General features: G+C 39.7%; 1 protein-coding gene across 3 annotated transcripts in view; it reads left to right on the plus strand.

Annotated features, from left to right (window-relative positions):
* Positions 1 to 27,331, plus strand: part of PKP2 (plakophilin 2) — a 45,563-nt gene that overhangs the window by 15,269 nt on the left and 2,963 nt on the right. For 2 of the 3 annotated variants that reach the window (XM_075756008.1, XM_075755989.1), the window contains exons 4-12: positions 1,919 to 2,057; positions 4,613 to 4,820; positions 10,273 to 10,450; positions 18,367 to 18,484; positions 19,975 to 20,136; positions 20,983 to 21,156; positions 21,966 to 22,119; positions 24,858 to 25,047; positions 26,078 to 26,165. In XM_075756008.1, coding sequence (XP_075612123.1) covers positions 1,919 to 2,057; positions 4,613 to 4,820; positions 10,273 to 10,450; positions 18,367 to 18,484; positions 19,975 to 20,136; positions 20,983 to 21,156; positions 21,966 to 22,119; positions 24,858 to 25,047; positions 26,078 to 26,165 — 1,411 coding nt within the window. The remainder of the gene's footprint in view (positions 1 to 1,918; positions 2,058 to 4,612; positions 4,821 to 10,272; positions 10,451 to 18,366; positions 18,485 to 19,974; positions 20,137 to 20,982; positions 21,157 to 21,965; positions 22,120 to 24,857; positions 25,048 to 26,077; positions 26,166 to 27,331) is intronic. The other variant, XM_075755999.1, reaches the window with a different exon arrangement.

The following is a 27,331-nucleotide window of genomic DNA, read 5'->3' on the forward strand; positions in this document are numbered from 1 at the left end:
TTGTTGATTTAAGAAACCTGATTAAACCCCAAGCTTGAAAAGCCTGTTCTTCTCTTCCACCTAGAAGAGAAAAGAAGAAATATGATCTGGCTTTTTTCCATTACTCATTGTTCAAGATCTTTAAGTAGGTTTCTGATCAGTACATTCGACTTGCAATTGAGTAACTACTTTGTTTTTAATCCGGGCTGAAGTAAACTCTGAAAATCTGGAAGCTGTACACATTGCCAGACCAGAGCCCAGGGCACTAGAGACACTAACCATAGTTCTGTCTAATTTCACTTTGATTTAACCTTTCCATTGACATCCTCAACACACTGTCCCCTTCATTTCATCTTTGTCTTGCACAAGCATGCCTCAGCACCTATAGATACAGCATATTTGCTCAAAACGCTAACTCAGAGGAGGGGAGAAGACAAGAAATAACATGATTTATACCAAAGGGAAATATACAGGCAGGTGGAAACCTCAGGGCATGGGACTATAACTTCATTTGCAACAGGTGCATCAAAATTGTTGTTCATTTCTTTGCTGTCGTTGCAGCTATACTAACTGTCTTTTGCCTGAGCAAAAGCAAGCAGCAGATGTTGATTTACAGTGTAGCTGGTAGGAAAAATTCCAACAAAATCCGTTTTTGTCTCAGAGGTCATGAGTTCATCATACATATTTTGGGGAAAAAAGACAGATTTTGATGCATTTGTAACAAGATTTCCTGTGAGAAATCTGCCTGATTTCTGCCTGGTTTGTCTACCTTGCTCCTCTGCAGCCCATTGTGGGCAAGCCGGGGCTTCCAGGCTCTTTCACTTCTGCCAGTCCATTATTGATACAGTCGCAGAGCTGTCGATTTTTTTTATTTTAGATGCACTTACTAAGAATATTCTCAAGTAAGCCATTCTGATTCTGTTAGCTCTGAAGCAAGGAGTTATTGACAATAACTACTTGTTCCACTGTGATTCACAGACTGCTCTTTCATCCCTGTCTGGCCAGCCTGGGATCTGGTTCTACAAAATTGTTTGGTTTAAAAAAAAAAACAGAATCCTCATGGTTTTGTCCACTTTTTTTTTTTCCTCTCGGGGTGGAGAGTGTTTGAAACAAAAAGTAAATAAAAAGGCTGGGGAACATAACCACCTGTCCCAGAGCTAATGCACCTAATTATGCCATGAATTTGTTTTATATTCCATTTACTGGGGAAAAAAATGGGTAAAGTCTGGTGACTTCTCATTTCATTTTTTTACATGGTTGTCTAACACAATTATCATTCAAGCAAACATGCTGGAAGTTGGGAGGAAAATGGTCACACATATTTTTAATCCTACCACAGGTGATGTACATAATTGATTTAATGAGTGTTGTTTTTATTTTGTCCCACCTGGAAAAAGGCTTTGCCAATCTATTTCAAACTAGAACTTCTATAAGCTTGAAAAAAGCAGGTACTCAGCCCTGCGTATGTGTAGTCTGGGGACTGAGAAACTGAAAAAAAGGCATGAAAATAAATATAAAAAAGCAATCATGACATTACTGAGAAAAACACTGAGGTATCTTCATGATCAGTAAAAGACACTCTAATTTGGTTATGGCCTTCTTTGGATCTTAGTCCTTCATCCACTGATGTTTCCATTTTGTTTTTATAATTTGAAGCATGACTTGCTTTGTCCAGAGCCTCTCATTGTTGCAACACTTTTATTTATGATTTTCTCTTCCCCCAGAGTATTAGTATCTCTTAAAGTATTTGTACTTTAAGAGATACTAAAGTACTCTTTTTATAGTATTTTCTACTACTGGAAAGGGAATAATTTTCTAAGAAAAGCTAAAGTTAACTTGAAAAATATTAAAATCTTGGTATTACAAGAAATTTCACAGGCTAAATGATGATTTTTCTGCAGTCTTGCTTCACTATATTTCCTCTGCCTGTACTTTTAAGGAGCCCAGAAGGGGAGATGACTCTGGAGCGTGCAGTGAGCATACTGAAGAGTGAAAATACACAGTCCACACCTAGGATTCTTGCTGCAGTGACTTTCATACAGCATGAGTGCTTCCAGAAAGCAGATGCCAGAAGAAAAGTAAGTAATTATTTTTATGCTGGTTACAATCAGGTAGAGCAAATAATTTTCTATACTGTGTGCCAACATAAAAAAGAAAAAAAAAAGACACCCTGAGAAACCTTGTAGGATACTGATGTTGAATATTTGCCCTAAAATATGCTGATGCTTTTTGCTGTAGATTCTTTTAAATCCATGGAATGGCACTGGTCTATGCTAGTAAAAATTTGGTCTTTAGCATTTTGGGATAGGAGACATAGAAATGTAGGGTAAGGATTCACACAAACCATCTGTAATTACACGTTTATGACCAACTTTTTAAAAAATCCCATTGATTAGGATCCCACAAGCTCCTGCAGGGAGGCAAAGAGGTTTACTACCCTTACCAGTTTTTCCTAAAGTATAACTTAAATCTCCCTTTTGCAAACTGAGTTAATTAGTTTCTGTCCTGTCTTGATGGGTACGGAAAAAGTGTCTTTTTTTCTGTCCCTTCTATAATGGTTTTACATGTATTAAGGCTGCTAAGTGTATGCCCACTTAGTCTGCTCTTTTCCAGGCTAAACAAACATAGTTTTTATGAGTAAGTCATAGAGTCTGATTTTTTTGTCAATATAATTGCTCCTGTCTCTCATTTTTGACTGGCATGCTTACACCATTGGTACAGAAATATCCCAGAAAAGAAAACACTGGGAGTACAGTGCAAACTTATTCAAGCTTCAGGGTTTGCTAGGACCACACAAAAAAACCAGCAGTACAATTAGCAGCCTTAACTTCAGTCTGAGAACAGAGCTTCAGAATTGAATGTCTGAAGGTGGTTTATTATTCAAACCTTTCTCAGGCAGCTTCCCTGAAAAATAAGTGGATGAGTAAAGGAGTTCAAATTGGAGCAGTCAGCCTGAAGCCTTCTTCTGTTTTCCTGTCTATCCCACATAATCCTAGCTGAGGTTTTTCTGCTTGGTGCCCATCAGACTGGTTCACATTGGCATTCTCGTTTCCCCTTTTTAGCCTTTCAGCCTGCATTTCTTTTCTTTGTCTCCTGATGCTTTGTTCTCTGATACTTGATAGTTTGTGGGTCTAGTGGCTTTTTGTTTTTCTTGTGAACTCGTGGTCTTAGAGTAGTTTGGTGAATTTTGTCTACCGATGAAAATTTAGACAGACCATTCAATAGCTTTTGTAAATTCTCCTCTGCACATTAGGTCAAAATTGCACCACTTCTTTTACAAGAGTTACAAATCACTTAAAATTACCAATAGAAAGTCTGCATAGATGTTTAAAAAAAACAACCAGCTATGGTATCTGTGTCAAAAGGGCTTATCTGCTGTAATAAAATAGGTTGATGTGCCTTCAGAGTGTTTTATGCTCCACTTACCTTAAGATATATTTCTGTATTTCATTGTTAGCATCTAGATGGCTGTTGAATCAGGGAGAATCAGGTCAGCAGTGCAGCATGACTGCAAGAAACTGTGCCTTTTGTACAACAGAATCAGAGGAAAGGCAGGCAGGCAGTGTAGTTTGTCAGGACATGAACGGCAAAAGGTTTTGTTACATTTCATTTCTTCGTGTTGCCAACACCTGTCGGTCATATTGAATTCTTTTTATCATTAAACTGTGGACTACTCAAAACGGTTGTATCAGATTTCTAAGTCTTTCACATGCTGTTGATTCTACACAAGGATGAGTTTGTCCACAAAACCATATGGCATTCTGAGATGCCAGAGGAAACTGTCTTCAAGTTGACATGAATGTAAGGTATCTTACATAGTAAACTCATTCCTAAATGAGCCAAGGCTTGCTTATGCCACATCACAGCTCATATTGGATTCATCATTTGCCACAACATGTGGAACTTGGAAACTATTTGTACAGCTGCTGTAAAATAACATCTTCTTAATTCTTCATTCATTTGGGGCCAAAACCTGATTTTTTAAAGAATTAGACACTAAAGAGTAGTCTTTGTTAAATGTGGGTGGTTCAGTAGTTAACTAGCTTACAATGTTTAATTGTCTACAATTTGAAGTTTACTAGTTTACTATTTCTTCTCAGTATGTAACAGATAATTACCAAGTAAAATGTACTCTTATTTAATACAATTTCAATACATACACAAAACAGAGAAAAATGCTGTCTTTCCATCAGGCTGGCTGCTAAGAAAAAAAAAGCAAACTTTGCACATCCAGAATATTTTACATCCAGAAATCTGAAAGCAATTTATAAATGTTCCAGAGTTAAATCTCAAATATCCATTTCACCAACATGGACACTAAAATACAGAGTAATTAAATGTCTTGTCAGAGAGTACTAATCTGCAGCAAAGCTGGAAGAGATTTAGTTTCATTCTCTTACATTAATTATTAAAATATGATGCCTCTCTTAGTTGTGGATTTTAACTGTGACTCATATGAAAGCCTAGAAGTTAACAGTCATGTCCAAATGATTAATGATCTGTACTTCAAGGCCTTCAAATAGCAGCAAATGAAAAAAGTCCTTATGACTATTTAAAGGTTTGCTGGGGGCAGGGTGAAGTTTGTCATTTACAGTCTCTAACTATTCTCTGCTGTGTTTTGTTTTCCTCATAGGTTTTCTTCCTTGGCGGTATCTCCAAACTTTTACAGCTCCTTGACGTTCAGAACGAGGACATTCAGCGGGCAGCATGCGGTGCTCTGAGAAACTTGGTGTTTGAGGATAATGACAACAAACTGGAAGTGTCAGAGCAGAAAGGGATCCCGCTCTTGCTCTGCTTACTCCGACAGACCAGGGATGTAGAGACAAAAAAGCAAATAACAGGTAGTGTTTTCTGTGCAGCCAAGCACAAAGTGCTTGAAGTAGTGCACAAGCTTTCCATGTGAGGTACATGATTGTTTACTTAGGCCAATGTTTAGTGACTAAGCATGAGAACGTTGTCACCTATTCAAAGCTATCCCCTTAGGGTGAAATTCCAAAGTCCTTACTCAAGACTAGACCTTAAGACAGTAAGAAGAGACTAGGAACTGCAACTTCCCCTCCTAAAGCTTCTTCAGAAATGAGAGTCTGTTTGTTTGCAGGAACGTGAAAGTCCTTGACACTCCAGAGAAGAAAGTGAGGCTCCCAATAGCAATTTCTTTAGAACCGTCTTGGTGAGCAGTGATTGGAGCAGCCCCAGAGGTGCCTGGGACCATAATTATGGCCACTACTTATGCAGCAGCTCAGCCCTCACTTACTGACACTTTGCTGGTGGTCCGTGTTGGGAGCCCCTTGTTGAAGACTGTCTCCCTGAACTGTCAGGTCCTGTGGATAGAAAGCGGGTGTCTTTCTTACTCCCCACAGACCCTACTGCCCCAAATTCGTACTCTGAGCTCTCTCACTCCTAGCTGTTTACACCCCAGAGTCTGTTTACACCACAGGTCTTCTCAGACTTGTGACAAGCAGAAAACTCTACCACAGCAACACCGTGCTTCTTTTCTGTGTGCAGGGGAGAGAATTCCTGCAGGACATCCATTTGACTCTAAAGATCATACAGTACCATCAGTGGAGTGACCTGCCTTCTGGATTCAGTCTTTGCAGGGCTTATGTTCTCATCCTTTTAGTTCCAATGTCCTTGAGGAAGAACTGTTAAAAATGAGTAGGACCCATTGCAATTTTGAAGGAAGAGGCTTTTGGATCAGAAACCCCATATTACACCTCTTGTTGTACATCAATGTAGCAGGAATAGTGGGAAGAAATGTCTGCCACTTCTCACAAAGAAACCTGTGGTTACTGCCCTGTTGGCTCTACAGCAGCTAGTTAAGAAATGCCCACCACTTAATCCCTGCACTCATGTTTGACCATAGTGTGTCTCTAGGATGTCAACCGCTTGTGACCCACATTCATTCTAGTTAGCATGCAAAGGAAGAGCAGGATTAAATTTTATACGTGGAAGAAAACATTATGAATAAATGAATGGGGATTTATTTCAAGTGATCTTTAAAGATACCAGGAACACAAGCTATTAAATTAACAGTGCTTGGAAAGATACAGAAGGTGTCAAGCAGCCCTGCCTTGAAGCAAAGGCATGTTGAGACCTTCTGTAATTCTGCATTCTTGTATCTGAAATACTGGGGTCCCTAAGCTGGAGAACAAAGCTTTGTATTGTTGGCTCTTTTGGCTCAGTTCTACAGCTCTGCAACATTAAAATGTTTTAAAGTTTTTCACATTCATTAGATGCAGAATTGGGTCACTTTAGTAACTTATTGCATAGTGTGTTGTCTCTCAGTGCTATTACACACCAGTGAGGGAAGCAGTGGCCAGAAAGCTAATGTTCTTTTCTTGCTAACAATTCATCATTTCTGACAAGAACTTTGTGCAGGATAACTCATGCAGATATGGTGAATATTACTGTCTTCCCCTTCACCAGCGTGAAAATGGATGAAGGGGCACCTTCTTTCTGCGATTACTGCTCTCAATGAACATGAGTATTTACTTATAAAACTTACAAGCAAAATATTTAAGCAATATTGAGCAGGATGTTGTAGTTTGCATAAAGCAAAATATTCTGATATACCTTAATGTCTATCAGCTGCAAGGGATGGCTTTAAAAATACAGGAAAAGATAAGTATTTCTCACTTTGTTCAAGACCAACTGTGCAGTTAGGAGGAAGTACACTGGGTCCCTTGGTGAAAATGGCACTAGGGCATACTTTTTGCCATCACTTGAGGAATTCTTCCAGCTCCCTAGCAAGCTGCAAGGAGCCCACAGGGCAAAAAGCAGCCTGGTTGAATGAATTTCTATGAGAATATTAACTTTGCTTCCAGCCACTTTTTTTCCCAGCCTACACTTCAAAGACAGGCAAGGAGCGGGCTGCAGACAGGAGGTAGACAGTCACTGTCAAGCATATGCTTACTAAGGTCAGTGCTTCCAGGTGATCTTGGCATGTACAGCGATATTTAGGAAACACTGGAATTACTGTCCTGTGCAGATTGACTACGTAGCCAGAGAAGGGCTGCACCATAAGGCTTTTCCAAGCACAATGCAAACCTCTGAGTGCCTTTCTACCAAAATGGTTAAATGCCACTGAGCAACAGTTTCCCTGACTGATGGCTCACCTACAAGTTTTGTTTCTCCTCTTGCATTGCCTTTGGCTTCCTACAGGACTAGTGGAGTGTCATAGCTATGCATGCAATCACACTGCAGTGTTGTAACACTTCCAGGAAAAGGTTAATGCAGAACTTTGGGCTTCCAGCTGGTCAGCATGAGAAGCCCATCTGTCTTTCCACATCATACTTACTACTTGCCTACTTTGACTGTAAATTAGAGACTTCCAATGTGTGATACGACAACTAGCTGAATGTCTTCTCCCATAAGAGATTAGTAAAATAATCTTGGTACCTGATAATACCACAGTGAACTCTGGTGAAAGGCTCCTGGCTAAGGATCGAAAGCATGTGATACTCATTAATAAAGATGTCCAAGCTCAGCAGAGGAAAGCTTTTTGTTTCTACTGCTGTGTAGGAAACATAGTACCAAAGCACTCCACTTGATAAAAATACACGAAGATAAGGAAGTTGTTGGAGAGAAGGAGGTTAAAATTCCATGGCATAGAAGTTTTCTCATATCATACTTTGTTACCTGTCAGAAATATGATCTAATATTTGTGCTTATGAGATAAGTAGATCTCAGCCTTAGAAACTTATCTTTAAGGTCACTGGCTTATTAGTACCAGCAGTGTTAATACAGACAAATATTAAGCCATATCATATCATATCTTCTCAAATAATATTTTGATGGCCTGTATTTTCTTCTGACCTGTTGTACTGGCTGTCCCTCCTCTTTCTTTCTCTCTCACTGTGCGGAGAGGATCTAAAAAGCTAGTAACAGGAAAGTAGGGAAGAGACCTTCCAGGATCAAAAATGTGACTCTCTTGTATTGGTTTCACCACATGTAAGAACCTGCAGCTGCGCATTCCTTTGAAATGCTCCCATAGGCACACCAGAAATGGTGGCTAAACCATGACACAGATGCAGGCCAAGACCTAGGCTGAGGAATACAGTCTGAGCATTGTCATGCAGTGTGCCTTGTATTGTCCTATGAAAAGACCAAAAGCAATGAAAGTGTATGGAGATAAAAGCTGACTATAGCAAGTGCTGTGTCCTGCCTCACAGTCTGTGCATCCCAGGAGAACACTCAAAAAAGCACCAAACCAGTACCCCCAACAAAGTGGCTTGGTGCTTATGAAAATGGTTTGAAAGTTGCCGTGGACCAGTTTACCTAATGCCCATGTGCAGAAAATAGCTGACTGGTGTCTCTGTGCAATTTCTCTGCTTATATGACTTCTCCCTAGGGGGAATGAGACCTCTTCAAGGTCACATTGACTGGATTTGCTAGCTTCATAAAATCATCGATACAAGTAAAGAAAAGGAACCATGGGCTCTGTCCTTTGACAGACAAACAAACTTGCAAATCTCTAAGGAGAGGAATGAGGCTACTCCTGAATAGTAGGAGAGGATTTCACTTGGAGACAATGCAGGAGCCAAGACAGGAATGGCATTTTCTAGTATTTGGAGAGCATAGTGAGGAACAGAAAGTAAAATGGCTGTGGCATGAAAAAAACAAGAAATACTAGCTTTTGAAGGTAAGCCAGATGAGCCTCCAGGGAGTATCTAACCTCTTGATCTTGTTATCATGCAGCATAAATCTAAGAAATGAAAGAAAATTTTTCCTGCAGGGAAGATTACAGCACAAACAGAACTGTCATTAAAAGAAATATAAATTTAAAAGGAGACCCCACTCATTTTCCCAAATAACCATCTAAGGGAAAACTATGCCCCTATGAATATATTATAGCATAGCTGCAAGGAAGGAAAGAACCCATTCCTAAAGACATTTTCTAATGTGATCAAATTAATCCACACCAAGAATGCCACTGAGGGAATCCTTCTGAGCCCAGTGAGACAGTGCCTGTGGGTAAAGGTAGGATTTTTGTTGGAAAGTTTACAGTGAGAGCAACATCTCAAATGCTGTTCTGACAATTCTATTCTAGGTATCTGTAATTCAAAATGCACTTGTTCCTCTTAATATGATGTTCTGTCCTTGTGCCCTTGCATTTGTGCTATTCTGTCTTAACCTGCTTCCCTTACCAATGCCCTTTGGACTGCATGTCTGGTTTTCTGTAAGCCTTATTTATCCTTCAGGAAAATACATTCTTCCTTTTATCCCCTAATTCAGAGGTTTAAGACCTGATGCCAGAAGAAGGAATGGGCCGCTTCTGGCTGGCTTTTGTTTTGATTTTACTATTGCTCACAATAGCTGTAATTAAATTCAAAGTGTAAGGGAATACAAAAGAAACATTTTTTTGTTGTGAACTGATGAAAGGAATATTCACTAATACTCTGCCAGTGTTTGGAAGAGGAGGTCTGTGAAACTTAGAGTAACAAACTGGGGAAACAATGAATGCCTTTGTAGTGAAATGCAGAAATACATGTCTTTCTTTTTTCCAGGGAAAGAGTGCTTTAAAATGAATTGTCATCTATTGGAACAGAACATAAGCAAAGATAATCAATTATACAAGACTAAATTTGAGATTTGTTTTGGTGTTTGGAAATAATGAGTAGACAAAGTGTATAGCATTACTTAATGATTTGTTTAGTGACAAATGTCTGGACAGTAACAGCCAACCAGTGTTTAACACTTTTCCCTCCTATGAAGAATTTTGCTATCAAGCATTAGAGGAACTTGGTAATGGGCATCTCTTGACTTCCAGCAGATTTCCAAAGACCTGTAAACTCATTCTCTGTACCTCCCATCTACCTCTTTGCATGCAAGTTTATTCTCACACTCATAGGTCTTTACTTTGTACTTGGAAGTGTAACTAGTCCTGCCGGGCATCCAAAAGGGACAGATTCCTCCCTGGAAGTGTGGAGAATGGTCACTGGTGGTGGTGGTGTTAGGTCTGTTTAGTTTGTGTTACTTTGGTAATGGACAAAATGATTGCTGCTGATGGCAATGCACATGCAGAGCCATGGAAAACTGCACTTCTTGGTTGGGTGTTAGACTGACTAAATAGAGATCTGACTTTAATTACATGGATAATTGTGCCCCCTTTTTTGCCCCATTTCCATGTCTGAGGAAAGGGCTGCTGAACTCTTGTCACCCCCTTCTGCTCCTCTTCAGGACATCAAGTGATGGGCAGGCTCCTTCATTCATTAACTTCAAGGAGTTTGAGATTAGGTCTTTCAAACCGTGGGGAAGTCTTTTGCCGCTCTGATTTTATTTTGGATATTGCAGGTTTGTTATGGAATTTGTCCTCCAATGACCAGCTGAAGAACCTGTTGATTAGAGAAGCCCTGCAGACACTGACCGAAGTTGTTCTCATCCCTTATTCTGGCTGGCCAGATCGTGATTACCCGAAGTCAAGTGTTTTACCTGACCCTGATATCTTCTACAATGCCACAGGATGCTTGAGGTGAGCACTCAGTCTGCAAGTACCCAAAACAACAGTGATGTTAAAACAGGCTTATTTTCTTTCTTGCTTTGAACTTTGATGGCTCCAAGTTAAGAGTTTGCATACAGATCATGTTTTGAAGTATGGCCTCATGTACATCAGACCAGAATTACAGCTCAATACAATGAGAACAACTTTCTTTGTGAGGCTCCTATATATTCATTTGATGGATACTCCACAGACTAAATATATCTGTAACAGAAGATAGTAATCAGAGGTCTGTTTGCAGTGCATAGTTGCGTTGAAGTCAAAGAAATCCTTCACTGAACAACAGATGTTGGTATGATGTATAAAATTAGCCCTGACTAATGATGATAGTAGTCATAAGAAAGCTTTTTTAAATAGTTGTAGGAATGGTGTTACAAATTAGCACTAGAGAACTAACAGTAACTTAGAAGAAAGTTTAAACCTGTGTGAGCCTTTTAAACTTGAGTTTATAACCTGTGAGTTATTTTAAGACTCTAGGGCAGTGGTCTCCAAACCTTTTTGATCATACACCCATATGAGTAAAAAACTTTTGAGAACACTCCCTCAGTATATGTATATTTATTTATTTATAAATTATATATGTGTACTACTGTACTAATATATTATGTACATTATAAACATACACAAAAGCAGAAATTAAAAAGGATGATAAGAAGATTAAATAAACACTATTTTATTTTTCTAATTTTTATTTATTAATTGTACAAAAATACTTCCTTCCCAAACCCCACTGGACTGTCTTGTGCACCCCCTGGGGAGACCAGTGGATGTATAGCATGGTGACCTTTAAAGCCTGGGTCTAAAGTTGTATGATCTACTGATACAAATAGAAGAGTGACACTTTCATAGGATGTGAAGTTCTTTGACCTATATAAATATAGTTTATAACTACTTTGTTAATACCTTTGTAATAAACAATTCCTGCTTCATTTTAATTTCTAAAATTTATGAAGCATAAGAAGTGACTATCCACTGGAGTCACATAAAATATGCCTTCTCTACAAACTCACAATAATTAAGACTCTTATACATAGCTTGAGTATGTGTCTATACTTCTGACAGGCAGAACAGATTTATCGTTGCATTTGTTGAAAAGTAACAGTGCAAAACATCGTGAAGAGTCCTAGGCTATAGTAAAGTAAAGTATAGGTAAAGCAGTAAAGTTTATTTCTTTGTAACACGGTTTCTTAGTTGTGCTGGAGCAAAACACAGGTATAGACAGTAATAGGATTTTATCATCACATGCCTCCATTTAGAGAATTTGATTCTATGTAAACAAGAAACTAGCCTTCTATGAAGAGTAAAGAAAATTCACTATATTCACATATCACTGTTTCAGGGTAGCCTCAACAGAAATTTGTTGTCATACATGTTTTATTCAAGGAGCGGTAATGCTGTTTACAGTGGATAACTCATTGAACTCATTGTGGGCAGTTCCTCTGAGCACAGTCTCTAGTTCAGACACCCAGGGGTGTTAGTGTTTCCCATAAGAACCGCAGAGTTGGCAGCTTTCTCTCACAATTTCCTTTGTTTGCACTTTACTGTTGTACAGCCCTGTAAGTGCCATTTGGGCTACCAAATAGGTGTCATAGGTCCATCAGTGGAACAACTGAAATGCTCGTGTACCTGGAATTTTATTTCCAGAGACTGAGCAAGTCATATGTACAGTAACATTAGGTATTAATGGGATGGCAATGTTTTGTGCCACTTGTGTTGGGTAAGTTCTGGTGACCTGCTGTAGTACCTGCTGAGTCCTACCAGCTTTACCAGGCACGGGAGCAGTCCTTTGTGTAGTAAGCGGAACACACTCAGCTGTGGCCAAGTCACTCTTTTTTTTTTTTTCTACTTGGCATATAAACCACAACTAATAGTTATATTCAGTAGCATCTCCAAGGACCCTTTGGGATAAATACATAGAGTTAATCTCGAGCCATAATCACTTCTCATCTAAATAGATGACTTGGAAAGGGGACATGGTTACCTACAAGCACAGAGAAGCGTTCAGTTTTTCAGCTGCTGCCAAAGATGCTTACTTTCGTGTATCATAATCTATAGCTAAACTGATTAGAAAGTGACTTAACCTAAATTAGGAAAAAGCCATTTGTTACACCAAAGTAAGTCCTGTCCAACTTTTTGCACAAGTTCAAGTAAATTGAGGCCAGGCTTCAGCCATGGGGTGGATGAACAGATTTACAGTTGTGTATTTACTGCTGCAATCAGCTAATAGCCTCATGAACACATTAGCAGCTACTACAGAGAAACGCCAACCACCCTTAACTGACTGAAGTATAAAACTCACATCTTTAATAAAAACACCTTTAAAATAACAGTCGATAGAACTGTGGCCCTTTGTGTTTGTGAGTTCAAAGTCATTGCATGTTAAATAAATACGAGTATTAGGGATACATGTCTTTTGTTTCTACATTCAAAAATGCATGCAAGGACATAGTTTGAAATAATTAATGAGTAATGTATGAGTGCAAAGGCATTGCCTGTGTTTTAAACTCTTCTTAATAAAGTACAAGGAATTAATTTTGAAATTTAGAGGCTGGGAAGCTGCCCAGTTTTGCCTTACACATACCTGCTTTGCTAACATGTCCTATAGCAGAGTAGTTGTATCTGTACTGCCTGAATTTTTACTGTGTAAACAGCTCTCTATCTGACTCATGGGTGGTTTCAGAGGACAAATTAATTGTTAGCTATACAAAATACTTGACAATAAACTACCTTTTTCTGCAGGAATACCTGCACTAACTATTAATTAACTTCATCTCTAAGTAATAATTAACTTTTATTTACTCTGATGGCTCAAAAGCAAATACAGAGAAACATTAACTACTCAAAATATCTCTAGCTAATGCTAGTGGTGTTGTCTATGAAATGAAGCAGGTTGTCTTTTTTCATATGAATTAGCCCAAGCTGCATATGTGTGCAGAAAAGAGTCTGGCTGTTAGCCGTGCCACTCTGTGGTGGCCTGACCTGCTCCTCTCCTGCGCTTGGACTCTGGAACCATCTGTTCCCAGTGAGCCAGCCGATGAGGGCACAGGATCATTCTCAGTACTATTCTTTCTGAGCTTGTTGCAGCAACTTGACACGACTGGATATGTGACAAATAAGGAGTAGCTGAGTTGTTTTAAATTAAGTAAAAGTAGATTCTGAACATACCTTACTCTGTACAGAAAGTCAGTGAGTGGGGTTGCTCCAGTTAGCTCTGCAGCCTCAATGAAGTGTCTCTCAAACTGCCCTTATCGAGATGTCCAAGGATACATTACCTATTTTAAAAATATTATGTCCATATTCTAGTCCTTCCTTCTCCTTTTTAAGAGCTTCAACACTAAAAATTATAACTGAGGAGAACAAGAAGGGCTTGAAAATTCACAGGTAAAGTTGATCTGCAAGATTGCTGACATACTTTCTAGCACGGAATAGTTTTAATGAGGCTTACCCTATTTGTACAGACCAAATATCCAAAATTTTTAAGATGGATCAGTTTGCTTCTCTTTATTGGAAATTAACACACCTCCCAAATTAGGTCACTAGAAGTATTCTTTCCTTATGTATTAATTTTTAAAAAATATCTCTGCACAAAGAAGTGCTGAAAACTAAAAGAGCACACCACAAAATAAAAAAACTGTGCACTGAGGGAATGATGTTACTAATGAAGATGTTTAAAGAGTGTATGTATTTGCCAGAATCTAAATCTGTAATTAGTCCTCCCTTTTGTAATACTGACATGTTTGTTGTGCATGTTGATAAAGTCTATAGCCTACAGCTTCTATTACAGGGTAAAAATAGTACTTTGAAGTGCAATATGTTATGCATAGTACCGTACCTGGTTATAAGAGAATGCTAAAACTACTTTTCAAAAATTTACATACACCTATTGACTGACAGGGACACGCACAGTCCAAATCTAACACCATCATCTGACATGGGTGTATGCCCACACAGTTACTGACCAGTAAATTAAAGCTCTCTTCATCCTCTTTGGCAGAATTTCAGAAGGAGAAGGGAATCCACATCTAGCAGATAATATTGCAGATACTAACACTGGAATGAGTCAATGACTAGAACACTCCCCATTCTGCTAACCAGTTATTGCCAGACTTGTGGAGTCCTGAATTTTGGCTGCCTGTGTCAGTGTATGCAGTCACTGATAAGGAAGTCTGAAGTTAGAAGGATTTGTTAATCCCATTCTCTAGGTCTGTAATTTGTCTTAAAGCTTTGCTTCTGACACAGTTTTACAGAAATCATGGGTCACAGAACTTAATACACTAAAAAGAAGCTGTGTACACCAAATAATTCTGCATTAGCAGTTTCAATAGGTAATGGTATTGTTCAGTCCTGAAATGTGATAAAAAGCACTGTGCCCTGGACAGGCAGAATAAGCCAAATCAAAAGACTTTGCTGGTTGCCTGACAATAAGCTGAACAAGTAAAACTGGTGTATTAAACTATGCAGAGGAGTATTGCAGACTTTTGCAGAAAAGTCTTGTTGGATTTTAAAGGTAAAGTCACTTTTTCTTGGCCTGAAAGTCCTACACATAATAGTTCAGTCTCCAGTTCCAATAAAAATGAGTAGAAATCTTCAAGATACTTAGTCTTTTCCTCCATACTCCTTCTCTAAGTCTGAAAGGGTAAGATGCCAACAGCATGCAGAATATTTTTTTATATACATAAGTGAATTTCTGACATGACTTTTCCACTGATTAAAAGGAAGGCTTGTCTGTATTATACCTTGAAAGCTGATAATGATCTTGTTCCATTTTACCTTGAAATACCTGTTCCCAAAAGTTCTGCAATGCTGAACTTTCCAAAATTTATGTTTAATGGTCACATTTCCTTCCAGCAAAATATTTCATTTAAGTGTTGGAGCTAGCAATCACAACTGCTGTGTTTCATTACCATGTCCTCCTTTTTAATTGCTCTGTAACTGGAGCATCCTGTGGCCCTATATATCCTAATTCTTCAAAACTTTCTAGACAAGTATCGCCAGAAAAGTCAGCTAACCTCTCTGTTCCTGGCTCCCCAGCCAGTACAATAGAAGTAATGCTTCCTTTTTCGTTATTATTTTTCATGCTTTGTCTGTCTCAGCTCCCTTTTAAGCTCTTTGTGAATTACACAGTGACCCACAAGGACAGTGGAGAGCTGTAGTTGGAGGAAGTAGTATCATCGTACTTTAGACCAGGAGGCTGTGTAAACACCTACTTCCTTCCATTTGCTCTGTAGAGAAGCGAAGCCAAAGCTCTCACTGTGTGTTGAAAAGCATAACGGCAGCTCAGTTTCATAATGGAAGCTTCTAAGAGAGAACGTAAAACGAATGACTCATGATAACAAGTCTTTGAACCAAGGCCTCTCGCATAGCATTGCCATTCCTTTAAGTTTATTTCCATCCATTCTTATCTTCTCTTGCCTTCTCATCAGTTTATCTGCTCCCCCAATTCCTGAAAGGAATTTTGTTATTTCCAGCAAGCAGCTTGCAGCCTGGTGCCTGTAGTGACTAAGTAGATCCCCAGATACCTTTCCCTCCCTGTTGCATTTTTGAAATGTATAAGGCATGGAGGGAATAGAATTTCCCAGACTACTTCAGCAAATTGTTACCACGTAATTGAGTTAGTTAAATTCAAATTACCAGTTTTAGCAGAATGAGTCCCAGGAGCAAAAGCCCTCTTCTTATCAGTGGATCGTGTGGATCATTCACAGCAGCGCAAAAACCTTTTCCAACATAGTCGGCCAGTGTGTGACTCAGTGCTCGCTTAAAGGGAGTATCCCTTTCATTTGGTGCCATTTGCAATCTAACTGAATGTTTATTATCTTTCTATTTCTTTCAAAGTCATGCTTGATTTTACTTTTGCTCCTTTGTATTTACCTCACATCTCTGGATCAAAGCAATAAAGCTATGTGCCCCACCATATTGCTGCTAGACAGCAAGGCCAGGTGATGGCCTCTCCTCGCACAGCCATTCAGCATGATCGTAGTTGCCAAAAGTTCAGGGATTTTGAGAGTAACGTACTGTGACAAAACGAAATACTGCATCAGCTGAAGTGTCTTTGGTAAGGGAAATTCCACACTTATCTTTTAACAGTATTTTTAGTCTGTGTGCCTCAGAAACTATTTTTGCTATGCGCTAGAAGGGCTGTAACGTGTACGTTTCTGTCAGCATAACCATAAACATATGAAAGGGTGACATGCCTCGAATGTGACATGTATAGGTAAAATTAAATTCTAAAGTGATGTCTATAGTAGGCCATGTTGAGGAATCTGAATATTGATTCTGTGATATATAATTCCATGAGAGAATAAATAAACTCATAAATAGGTATATTGTTAAGAGCATGACCTAAAGTAAAACTATAATTACAATGCGTTATTATTTAATCTGAATATATACTTCCCAGGGGGAAAAAAACAGAACAACTGCATTGACAGTATGTAAAACGCTACATTCATTTTACAGTCATAAGCCACAGGAAAGTTCAAAGCCATACCTTACTGGCTTGTCATTAATAAAATTTTAAGCCATTGTAATTTCCAGTGGGTAAAGTAAGTATGCAAAATAAACACCCTGAAACTATCTAAAGGAACATATCCCTCTCTGTTTGTGATGGATGCTAAGAAGGGGTTATATTAAATGTTATTTCAAACAATGAAGCTGGAATGTGATACTGCGTGCAGCCTTTTGGCCAGGAGAGCTGTGGGAGTCCAAAATAATGATGCCTAGGTTTATAATTCCAGCATTCCATAATTCAGAGTTTGTTCAGTTGTAAAAATAATTATACCCTAAAATTGTAAGTGTTTTTACTTCCCTGGAAATCAGTAACTTCTTTAGAGCCAAACTTCAAGCAGCAAGTGTGTGTTTGGCTTTTCAAGAGTTTTTAAATCATTTTCATAATTCATTTTCAAGTTGTACTTGGGTTACTGCAAAGCATAGAAAATGTTGATTGAAAGCCGGGCAAACAGTGGCTTCCTTTGGGTCTGAAGGAAGCAGAAAGCGTGAGGAGCAGTGTCTGAGCTGCTGTGATAGAACAACAGAAGCCATCTGACATTTTCCTCTCTGGCCGAGCAGCTTCTGGTGGCTTCAGCTCTTTTCTCCTTAGATGCCAGCAGCTTCTCTGGGAAGCTGGGAATCAGCTGATCACAGTGTATTTTTTCCTCTTCCTTGTCTCACGCTGTGGGCCCGGCCGCGATGGCAGTGGCAGCCATGTCACCATTCATCCCTGCAGCCTCTCACCCAGCGATGGGGCTAGGTTGCTGCTCTCACCTACCAGCTCGGTGGCATCCATGTCCCCTCCTGCCCGCTAGCACCCCTTGGAGGATTTCCACAGCACATAAATATCCATGTGAATTTGGCCCCGTAACTGACATCGATTATCTTTACGTGTTAATGTACAAATGTTGCTAAAACTCTGAGAACATGCGTCTGTTGGTGGCTCATCTTGGATCAAGAACTGGTTTGATGCAGGTAAATGCTAAAGGACATTTGTGTGTGTGGAAATTTTACAGGGATCTTTCCTCCGATATTTTGGCATAGTTACTGTCCCAAATATTCGAAATATAACTACAAATGGAATAATGGAAAAAAAGTCCTTTTTTTTTTTTTTTTTGACTGTTTAAAAAGGATTAATTCAACTTCCAGGTGAAGATTTGAGTCAGGTCTTACCTTATCCATCCAAACACAACAGTTTGTTTTTCTGGAGTATTTAGTTTTGTCTGGGAGTGCACTAAAGTGACAGTTTTACTTAGCAGAGATTATCTTACAGCCCTGAGGAAAGGAAGCAGTCAACCTTAACTTCAGTATCTTTAAGATTTAGCTGGAAATGTTTGTCAGAGGAGCACTAGCAAATATCTTTGACTAAATCTCTTCTCACCAACATATTCCTTCCTGCACAGAAACATGAGCTCTGCCGGCCCAGAAGGAAGGAAAAAGATGAGAGAATGCAACGGCTTGATTGACTCTCTTGTGTATTATATTCAAGGAGCTATTGCAGACCATGAACCTAATGACAAGGTATTCTTTGAAACGAAAGGTCTTTTCCTAGGGGAAATTGCTAGGAGAACACGTTTTTTTTTTTTAGAAACCAGTGTTCAGAAACAGTTGTGATGTAACTGCCAAACTTACCATTCTTTCCAGGGCTTTTAGAACTGTCACCAAAGATGAAAGTCCAGTAAGAAGCTTTCTGAAGTGTTTTTTTTTGTCCTGCAATCTAAAAGAATAACATGCCTTAGCATTGGGAAAACATTTTCTGAATCACCAGAAAGAGCTAGAAACCGTTGTGGGTTTTTTTAAATATGTCATAAAAATCTCTTTCAGCAATACTGAAATACCCTCAGAGTCAGATATTACCTTTTTAGTTGCTTCAGAGAGCTAGCTAGCTAGAAGCTTAAAATATTAATCTGGTTACTTTCATGTATATTCAGTGCTATACACCCCTTAGGAAATGAAGAATCTAAATTTCTTTAGGTGGCAGTGTAATTAAGGAGCTTGCTTCATTTACCATGAGATTGATTTTCCTAAGTTTTTTAGAAGTTATACATTCTGCCTAAGCACGTAACTGCAAGGACATTGACACCTCCAGAAGCCAGTTCTTCTCGTTCTCTTCCTCCCACCATTGACTGCAGATGAACCCTGAACATTGCTTAGACTAGCTGTTTGTCTTTAGCTGGGTGAAGTTGGGTGAGAAGACCAGCTGTCAGTTATGAGATGGTTAGCTGCAGCCTGTGAGGCACTTCTAGTGTGCCTGCTATAACTTGTGCTGTGTAGTGGTAATTACTGCACATTTATAGCTCTATTCTAGGATGTTACTTGAGCTTCTCCATCTCCCTGTATTCAGTGCCATTAGCTTCAGGGAGAACCCAGCGCATCACACTTGTGCCAATAGCTTCCTGCTGCATTTTGTCTTAAAACCACTCATTCCCTTTTGACTTTCAAAAAAGGAGGAGCTAGTAATAAACTATTTGCCACTAAACTCATCACTGAGACATTGTAGACCTGACCTTATCCATGCGCAGAAAGGCACATCTAATTTAGAAAAGTGTTCTACTACAGAAAAGTGCTTCCTCCTTAGCAAAGATACAAAGGTTTCCTTTTGCTGACACTACAGTGAGGTGTATACGTGATCACCTTTACTCTTAAGCTCTTAAACATTCCTTGGCACACTTCTGGTCTGTGCCAAATAGCACTCGCCCAAACAATTCTCAGGCACAATTCAGGAATTATAATGTCCCAGGACCATTTCCAACAGGCAAGCACCCCACTCCAAATGCAAGCCCTGTGTGCCAGTTGGCCTCAGTGCTCAGGAACATCCCAGGGCATGTTTAATTTATCAGTGTGAATGCAGTCTTGTGGATCACTGGCATGAGGACTACCTCTTCTGTAAGCCATTAGAAGCTCTGCAGTTAGTTGCTGAAGATCCAAAAATGAAAGCTCTTCCCATGTCTATACATGTCCCTTCAACACATGCCAAAGCTTTCAAGATTTCTATTCCTGTGTTATTTTAGGCCACAGAGAACTGTGTGTGCATTCTTCACAATCTTTCCTACCAGCTAGAGATGGAGCTCCCTGAGAGCTATGCCCAGAGCATATATATGCAAAGAAGAAATATTTCTAGCAATGATAAAACACCGGGCTGTTTTGGAACACGGAGCAGAAAAGTAAAAGAGGTAAAGCACATGTTTAGTTACATGTCATTTTGTTAATCAGTTGTAGCAACTTCTGGAGAATAAGGCTGTAATCTAACAATCTGTTGTTGATGTATCTGGTAGTATGACACTTACTTGGCCCAAAAATGCAAATTTATTGATAGTCTTTCCTAATATGCATTATTTTGTTCAGCTGCTGATGGTGAAAATTATATAGTGATTTACTGTTTCATTAGTTGAGGAACATTGCCACTCCCTTTCATCCCCTCTGATGGATCTAAGTGGCATCTGTACCATGTACGGCAATTGTGCAAGTGCCCTACTGATGAGTGGGCATTGTGATGGTTTCACCAATGAAACCAGCACAAGGTGTCTTGCCACTTCCATGACTTGCTGGCTTTTGGGCTATCTCAAGACCTCTTTTTTTGATGCCGTGTGGTACAGATCACAAATATTCTGGCAACTGGGAATTGCTGGAGAGAAAACAGATATCAGGGGAGGGGTAAAGCAAAAGAAAAGGATTGATGACCCTTCCCCATTTATTAGTTTTGCTGGAGTGTATTCTGCCTTCTCCCATTCCATCCACATTCCATCCTGCTGGCCATTTCTGTTTCTCCTTGGCCTTGGCCCCTACTGTCCGTAGCTGAGAGGTGAGAAGCTTCTTCCCCCATACTTATGTCCTCTTTTTGGATGGAGCAGACAGTATAATTAAATATTGAAATTTTACACAATGTCATTTGAGTTCACAACTTGTTAATCTGCAAATAACCTGGTCATAGAGAGTTACGAAATGGCTAGTTTAGCTTGTGATGTGTTAAGTTATATAAGGTCACTGTTTCTAAAGGCTTGATCTGTTTACATGTTTAGAAGCAGCAGGACACCCCGCTACCTGAGGAAAAGAGCAATCCCAGAGGTGTCGAATCGCTCTGGCATTCCACACTGATTAGGATATATCTCTCCTTAATAGCAAAGAGTACCAGAAACTATACCCAGGAAGCATCCCTGGGAGCTCTTCAGAACCTCACAGCTGGCACTGGACCAGTAAGTCAGCTTTTTTCTTTTTCTTGTTGTTTAGTTCTTAATGTGAATGCGTTGAGTTTAGGTCTGAGTGAGTGCAACAGTTCACAGCATTGAGATCAGGTAACCACTGTCAAGTCACTGTCTCACAGACATGATCAAGGAAATCGAAGAACATTGAAGGGAAAATCATAACTGGCAGTGCAGCTGTTTCTTGCTTGGCAAATATGGGGACTGCTTCTTCACCAAAAGGGTTGTCAAGCACTGGAACAGGCTGCCCAGGGAAGTGGTTGAGTCACCGTCCCCAGAGGTATTTAAAATATGTGCAGATGTGGTGCTTAGGGACATGCTTTAGTGGTGGACTTGGCTGTGCTAGGTTTATGGTTGGACTTGATGATCTTAAAGGTCTTTTCCAACCAAAATGGTTCTGTGATTCTCACTCTTTGTACATCTCTATGTGTGGAATTTTGCCTATTCATTGCACAATGAGGGATAAGTAGACGCTAAAAGCACAAAAAATAGAAGTGGTTTTGTGGAACATAATCAGTTCCCTGGGGAGAGTAAGGCTCTAACACAACCACACATCACTTTCATGGTGAAGAAACTAATGAGCTCTGTCATGTCTTGGCTGAGGAGCTGGTCAAAGAGCACGTGGGAGAAAGAGGGCTCGGAACTTCTTTTATGTCACCTTTCTTTTCTGTTGCAGCTCATATGTAGCTCTGGATTTAAACTATTTTAAATGTGCTTAAATTGATGTAGAGAAGCTGCTGTGGTTGTTTATGAGGCTGTACATTCATGGTAATGACACACTACTGCCACATGCCTTATAACAGATGCCGTTTGCGGTGGCCCGGACTGTTGTTCAGAAGGCAAATGGCCTCCCAAGTATTCGAACTATGCTGCATGTAAGCCACCCAACAGTAAAGAAGACAGCAGTCTCACTGCTCAGGAACCTATCTCGCAACACCTCTCTGCAAAGTGATATAGGTGAGCAAAGACTAACATTGTCTCTTGGGCTTTCTTTCTCTGTTCTCTTTATGTGAAACTTTCCTTCTTTAAATAGAAAAAAAAGTGGGGTTTTAGGTCAGATACTTCCAGTCATTTTACAGGGTTGAAAATAAAGAAACACTCCTAAGAAACACTCTAACCTCAAGTTTTCTCTAAATTGTTTATTCATCATCAGATACTTCCATTGATGTTACTTTCAGAAAATACATAATGGAAGTAAAATCTACACAGATTTGGAGAGGGAGTTTTTCTTCTGCTTATAATAGGGTAAAGGAAGGTGAGTGCTGAGTTCTGTGCTGCCACAGCTTTGTAATCCTCTGGGAGAAATCATAGAACATCTCCAGTTCTTCTGGCAAAAATAATATTTTGTTTTTTAGACACAAAACTTTGGAAGCTTGCAGCTCACACAGTTTTCCTGCGTAGGTTTTTTGAGAATGGAAGCTAGAAGATGCTATAGAGAAAATAGTTCAAACTTTTTTGGATGACCTTATTCCTCAAATGCTATAATTATTTTCACATCAGAAGCCATTTCTATTCCAGAATTTTTTTTCAATTCAATGTGTATTTGAAATTTTTGCCTACTGATAGGACAAAATAAATTCACATAATTTGTTGTCTATTCTGTGTTCCCACCTGAGGAGGAAGGGGAGATTACAGGCATACAGCTGGTTCATGGGGCAGATAAACGTCCAGAATTCTGCAGAACAGTCTCCTGGGCACTGTTTAATCCTTAGAGAACATTTCCTATTAATGGAAATATCATCATATGTTGTTGGGCTGATTTCACAGGGATAATCCATATGGTGTTAAAAATTACAAGTGGTGAATCCTCCAGAAAGAGTAGGAATTAACCCGAGAAGAAGAAATTGGGATTTCATCAGGAAAATAATTTATGAAAGAATGCGGGAAAGACAGAATAGCACGAAGCTTTGGAGAGATGTGCTTCATCTTGCATGTTCACAGTCATTTTCTTGCTTTATCCATGGTAGGAAGCACTGGGAGAATTTCAGGTGAACCTTTTCTCCATGAAAAGGTGTGAATTCAGGTCAAATTCTCCAAATAATTTTGGCCAAAGGAAAACATTTGAAAGAGCACACTGTTTCCTAGATAAAGTGTCTGTATTTATGAAGCAAAATGAACCTTTGATATGAAATTGAGATTAATTTAATATAAAACATCTCTAAACGTTAAATGATTGAAAAACATCAGAAAATTTCCTATTTTACTTGAAAAAATAACATGCGTTCTGAACAGATGTTTTCAAGACACTGCCAAATGTATACTTTCTAAAAATCCCTTTCCTTGATTTACCAATGTGTCGTGGTTTTACCCCAGCCGGCAGCTGAGTACCACGCAGCCGCTCGTTCACTCCCCCCCATCGGGATGGGAAAGAGAATTGGAAGAGTTAAAGTGAGAAAACTCGTGGGTTGAGATAAAGACAGTTTAATAGGTAAAGCAAAAACCGCGCGCACAAGCAAAGCAAAGCAAGGAATTCATTCACCACTTCCCATGGGCAGGCAGGTGTTCAGCCATCTCCAGGAAAGCAGGGCTCTGTCACGCGTAATGGTTACTTGGGAAGACAAACGCCATTGCTCCGAACGCCGCCGCCCCCCCCCCCTCTTCCTCCAAGCTCCTTATAAACTGAGCATGACGTCATATAGTATGGAATACCCCTTTGGTCAGTTTGGGTCACCTGTCCTGTCTGTGTCTCCTCCCAACTTCTTGTCCACCCCCAGCCATCCTGCTGGCAGGGCAGTGCAAGAAGCAGAAAAGGCCTTGGCCCCGTGTAAACACTGCTCAACAATAAGTCCATATAACAACAACATCTCTATATTATCAATGCTGTCTCCACCACAAATCCAAAACGTATCCCCACACTAGCTACTATGAAGAAAAATCAATCCTCTCAGCTGAAACCAGGACACAATGGAAGAAAAAATGGGCAATCATGTCTGACATAATTGCTTTGACTGATACTTAGCATAACAGGTGGTTCATCCAGTTTTAAGGGTCCTTTCCTAAATTGCATGTAATTTAATTTCAGTGTACATGAACCTTGTCACCACCCCATCTGGAGGAACGAACAGAACTCACAGAGAGCAAAGTGCTCTGTCCAAGTGAAACACTGGTTATGGAGGGAAGAATGGCCCAAAACGCCCAGTGCTCCTTCTTACAGTGGGAGCAGCTGGCTATGACCTATTGCTTTAATTTTCTCCATCCACACGGCACAGATCTCACAGTATACAGTAGGACTCAGTCACTGTCCAGAGCTGCTGTTTGCTGTTTGGTTGGCTGGTAGGGTCACATCCAGTGTGGTGTTTCTTGAGGAGAGACAGATTTCAGAACAGGACATTCTTCTTAACACACCAGCTCAGAAGGTTGAGTGTGTGCATCCCCTTATAGCCAACCATTGACAAGTTCAGCAGTAAAAAATTGTGCTGTAGTCCCCCTTTCTCGGTGTGCTGTATATCACTATACCCATGATTACCTATAGGACACACAGGGTTCCTCAGGAAGTGGCAGCCTGCTGCTAGCACGTGCCTAGGGACCTCACTACAAATTGTGAGGATGTAATGTAGGTTTGAAACCATGACTCTGTTGTGGGAGCACACAGCACCCTGGTAGGTGATAATGGGAGGAGTAAGGTCTTGCGAGACCCCTAGATAAATAATGCACCTGTTAGTAATGGAGTTGCTTGTCTCTCTTCCAACTTGTAGCTAGAGAAGTTTTGCCTGATTTGGTCTCGATACTTCCTGAGTCTGTCCCAGGGTCTGATATTGTTTGTGAAACCACAGCGTCGATCTGCTACACCTTGTACAATTTGACCCAGAGCAGTTCTCACAACGCACGGCTTCTCCTGAGTGCTGATGGCCTACCGAAGATTATTACCATCAGCATGAATGACGGGTAAGATGGCTGAGAAGCCTTCCTCACCCCCTCCTTTCCCTGGGGAAAAAAAGAAACTGCAAGCTCTGCCAGCTGGGGGAAAAAAACACTGCATCTTAAGGTATAGGACAGCTTAAACAAGTGACTCTGATCTGAATTGAATTGCACATATTGGGAAACACAGAAAAATCTCATATAACAATTTTTCCATCCACAGCTAAATTTGCCATGTTCCAGCATTTTAAATAGTTCCTCGGAAGATGACAGCACGATATTATCTGTATTCTAATATATGTATTGGCTGACCATCAGATCTTATCTATCCCCGAAAAGTTTCTATAGTTCCTGTTCTTTGTAACGCAGCCCTGATAATCTCTAGCAGAAAAGTGCAGAGATAGATACATTTTATAGAGCTGATGATAGAACTGTACTTAAAAATTATTTATAAAGGGGCATTTCAGATAATAGATGTTGAATTTCCTTTAATCATTATTTAATATGTAATCACATGGAACCAATGTTTACTCAAAAGAGAATACTTAATGCTTTGTGAATATGAATTATTATTCTGTTTGCCTTCCTCTCTCTTTACAAAATGAAAGAGGAAATTCATCTCAGTAAAGGAGGCCTCATGAGGCTTTGAATACATTATATCCTATCTAACTAGGAGATTTTAAAACCAGAGATTTTACCTGCTGGAAAGATCCTTTCAAATGCTTGTTATGTTGAGGTATATTTTCCTGAACTGAATATGAACAGTATGATAACTGCCTTAAGATGAAGGCTATAGAGTACTTCATTTCTCTCTAATTTTGAAGAATGAGTGACGCAGGGAGGTATGTTGCATTTGTTTCAGTAGTCAGGACAGCATGAAATATGCTAGAATACCCAAAGAGCAGTAAAACAGCATTTAGGAGGAGAGAGAGAGAGAGAGAGAAAAAAAATACTATGAGGTTACATTTGCTGAAGTTTGCACATGCACTGTGATTATGAAGTAGGAATTTAAACATATTTTATGTTTTTCTTTTTTTTTTTCCCCACAAAATTGCAGTAGTATGTTCAGCAAAGCTAGTAGGGCTGCTTCAGTCCTCCTCTACTCCTTGTGGTCACATACCGATCTCCACAGTGCTTACAAAAAGGTAAGATCTGAGTTCGAGCAAAGACATGTAATCTGTCCTTTTGGACCGAGAACCCTCTCATTTGTCCTCTGGGGCCCTTAGCACTGCTGTACTGTTAAGAAACAACCTACAATAGGATTTCAAGCGGGCTCTGAATTTGATGTTTCTATTACTCGTACTTAATCCTGCAGAAGTAATGCATGCCATTAATTTTTGCTCATCTGTGTTCATATTCTCTCCCTCTGCGGTTTTATATCCACTGACAAAAATTTATGAAAAACATTGCTGCTGCCTGCCAGAAGTCTGAGGTGGTGAGAAGGGATGCGCAGTAGGCGTCTGTCCACCACTGACCGAACCAAGCTGACACAGAGGCCCTCAGGTGCCAGCAAAAGCAAGGGCAGGGCAAGGCAGCTTCCTGCTCTAAAGCCAGAGCAGTTTTGTTCTCCTTGTTGTTTGTATGGTCTGCGAGCCCAGGTGTTAGTTATATTCAAATGAAAAGGTAGGGCCTGGGAAAGGTGTTGGCAAATGTTTACTGCCACAGTCAAAATCAAACAAAAAATGACCAGCATGAATCAGCCAACTGAACAGTTTGTTCCTTTCCTTTTGAAGTTCTGTGACTGCTTTTTCAGCACACAGCTGGGTTGACTTCAACCTACCTACCTTCAACCTGCATTTCAAACTGTTTTCATTCCTTGTTTTCTTGCTGTTCAGAATTTCTGTCACCTAAAATTACCTATAACCTAAAACTATTGCATTTTTAAAATCTCTAGCCTTTAGCATTTATTAGTCAGCTTGTTTCTTCTTGTAGCTTTTTTGCTGAAATTTGCTCAAAAAGTTTCTTAGTGTAGTATCCTTTGACAGCCTTACGTCACACTCAGCAGTACACTGCCTCAGAAACCAGAAATCTGCGTTGAAGAATAAGGGTGTTGTACCCACATAAACTCTAACCAGATTTTGATGTCTCTGGTTTTTTGCAACTACATTCCTGACTTTACTGTACAGCAGTATCCCTGATGGCATGAATTTTCTGAAGTCACTGGTACTTTGGGTATGCCTATAAGACACATTTGTCAGGTCTGAGTTTCAAAAAATGCTGATTACTTGCTGTTCCTGTGCAAATTGGGTCCTCTGCAGACATCAGGTACAACACTGAAAACTGCAGGCCACCTAATGCCTAGACATTGTTG

The sequence above is a fragment of the Balearica regulorum genome, chromosome 1 (assembly GCF_011004875.1).
Source record: "Balearica regulorum gibbericeps isolate bBalReg1 chromosome 1, bBalReg1.pri, whole genome shotgun sequence".
Taxonomy (NCBI): Eukaryota; Metazoa; Chordata; class Aves; order Gruiformes; family Gruidae; genus Balearica; species Balearica regulorum.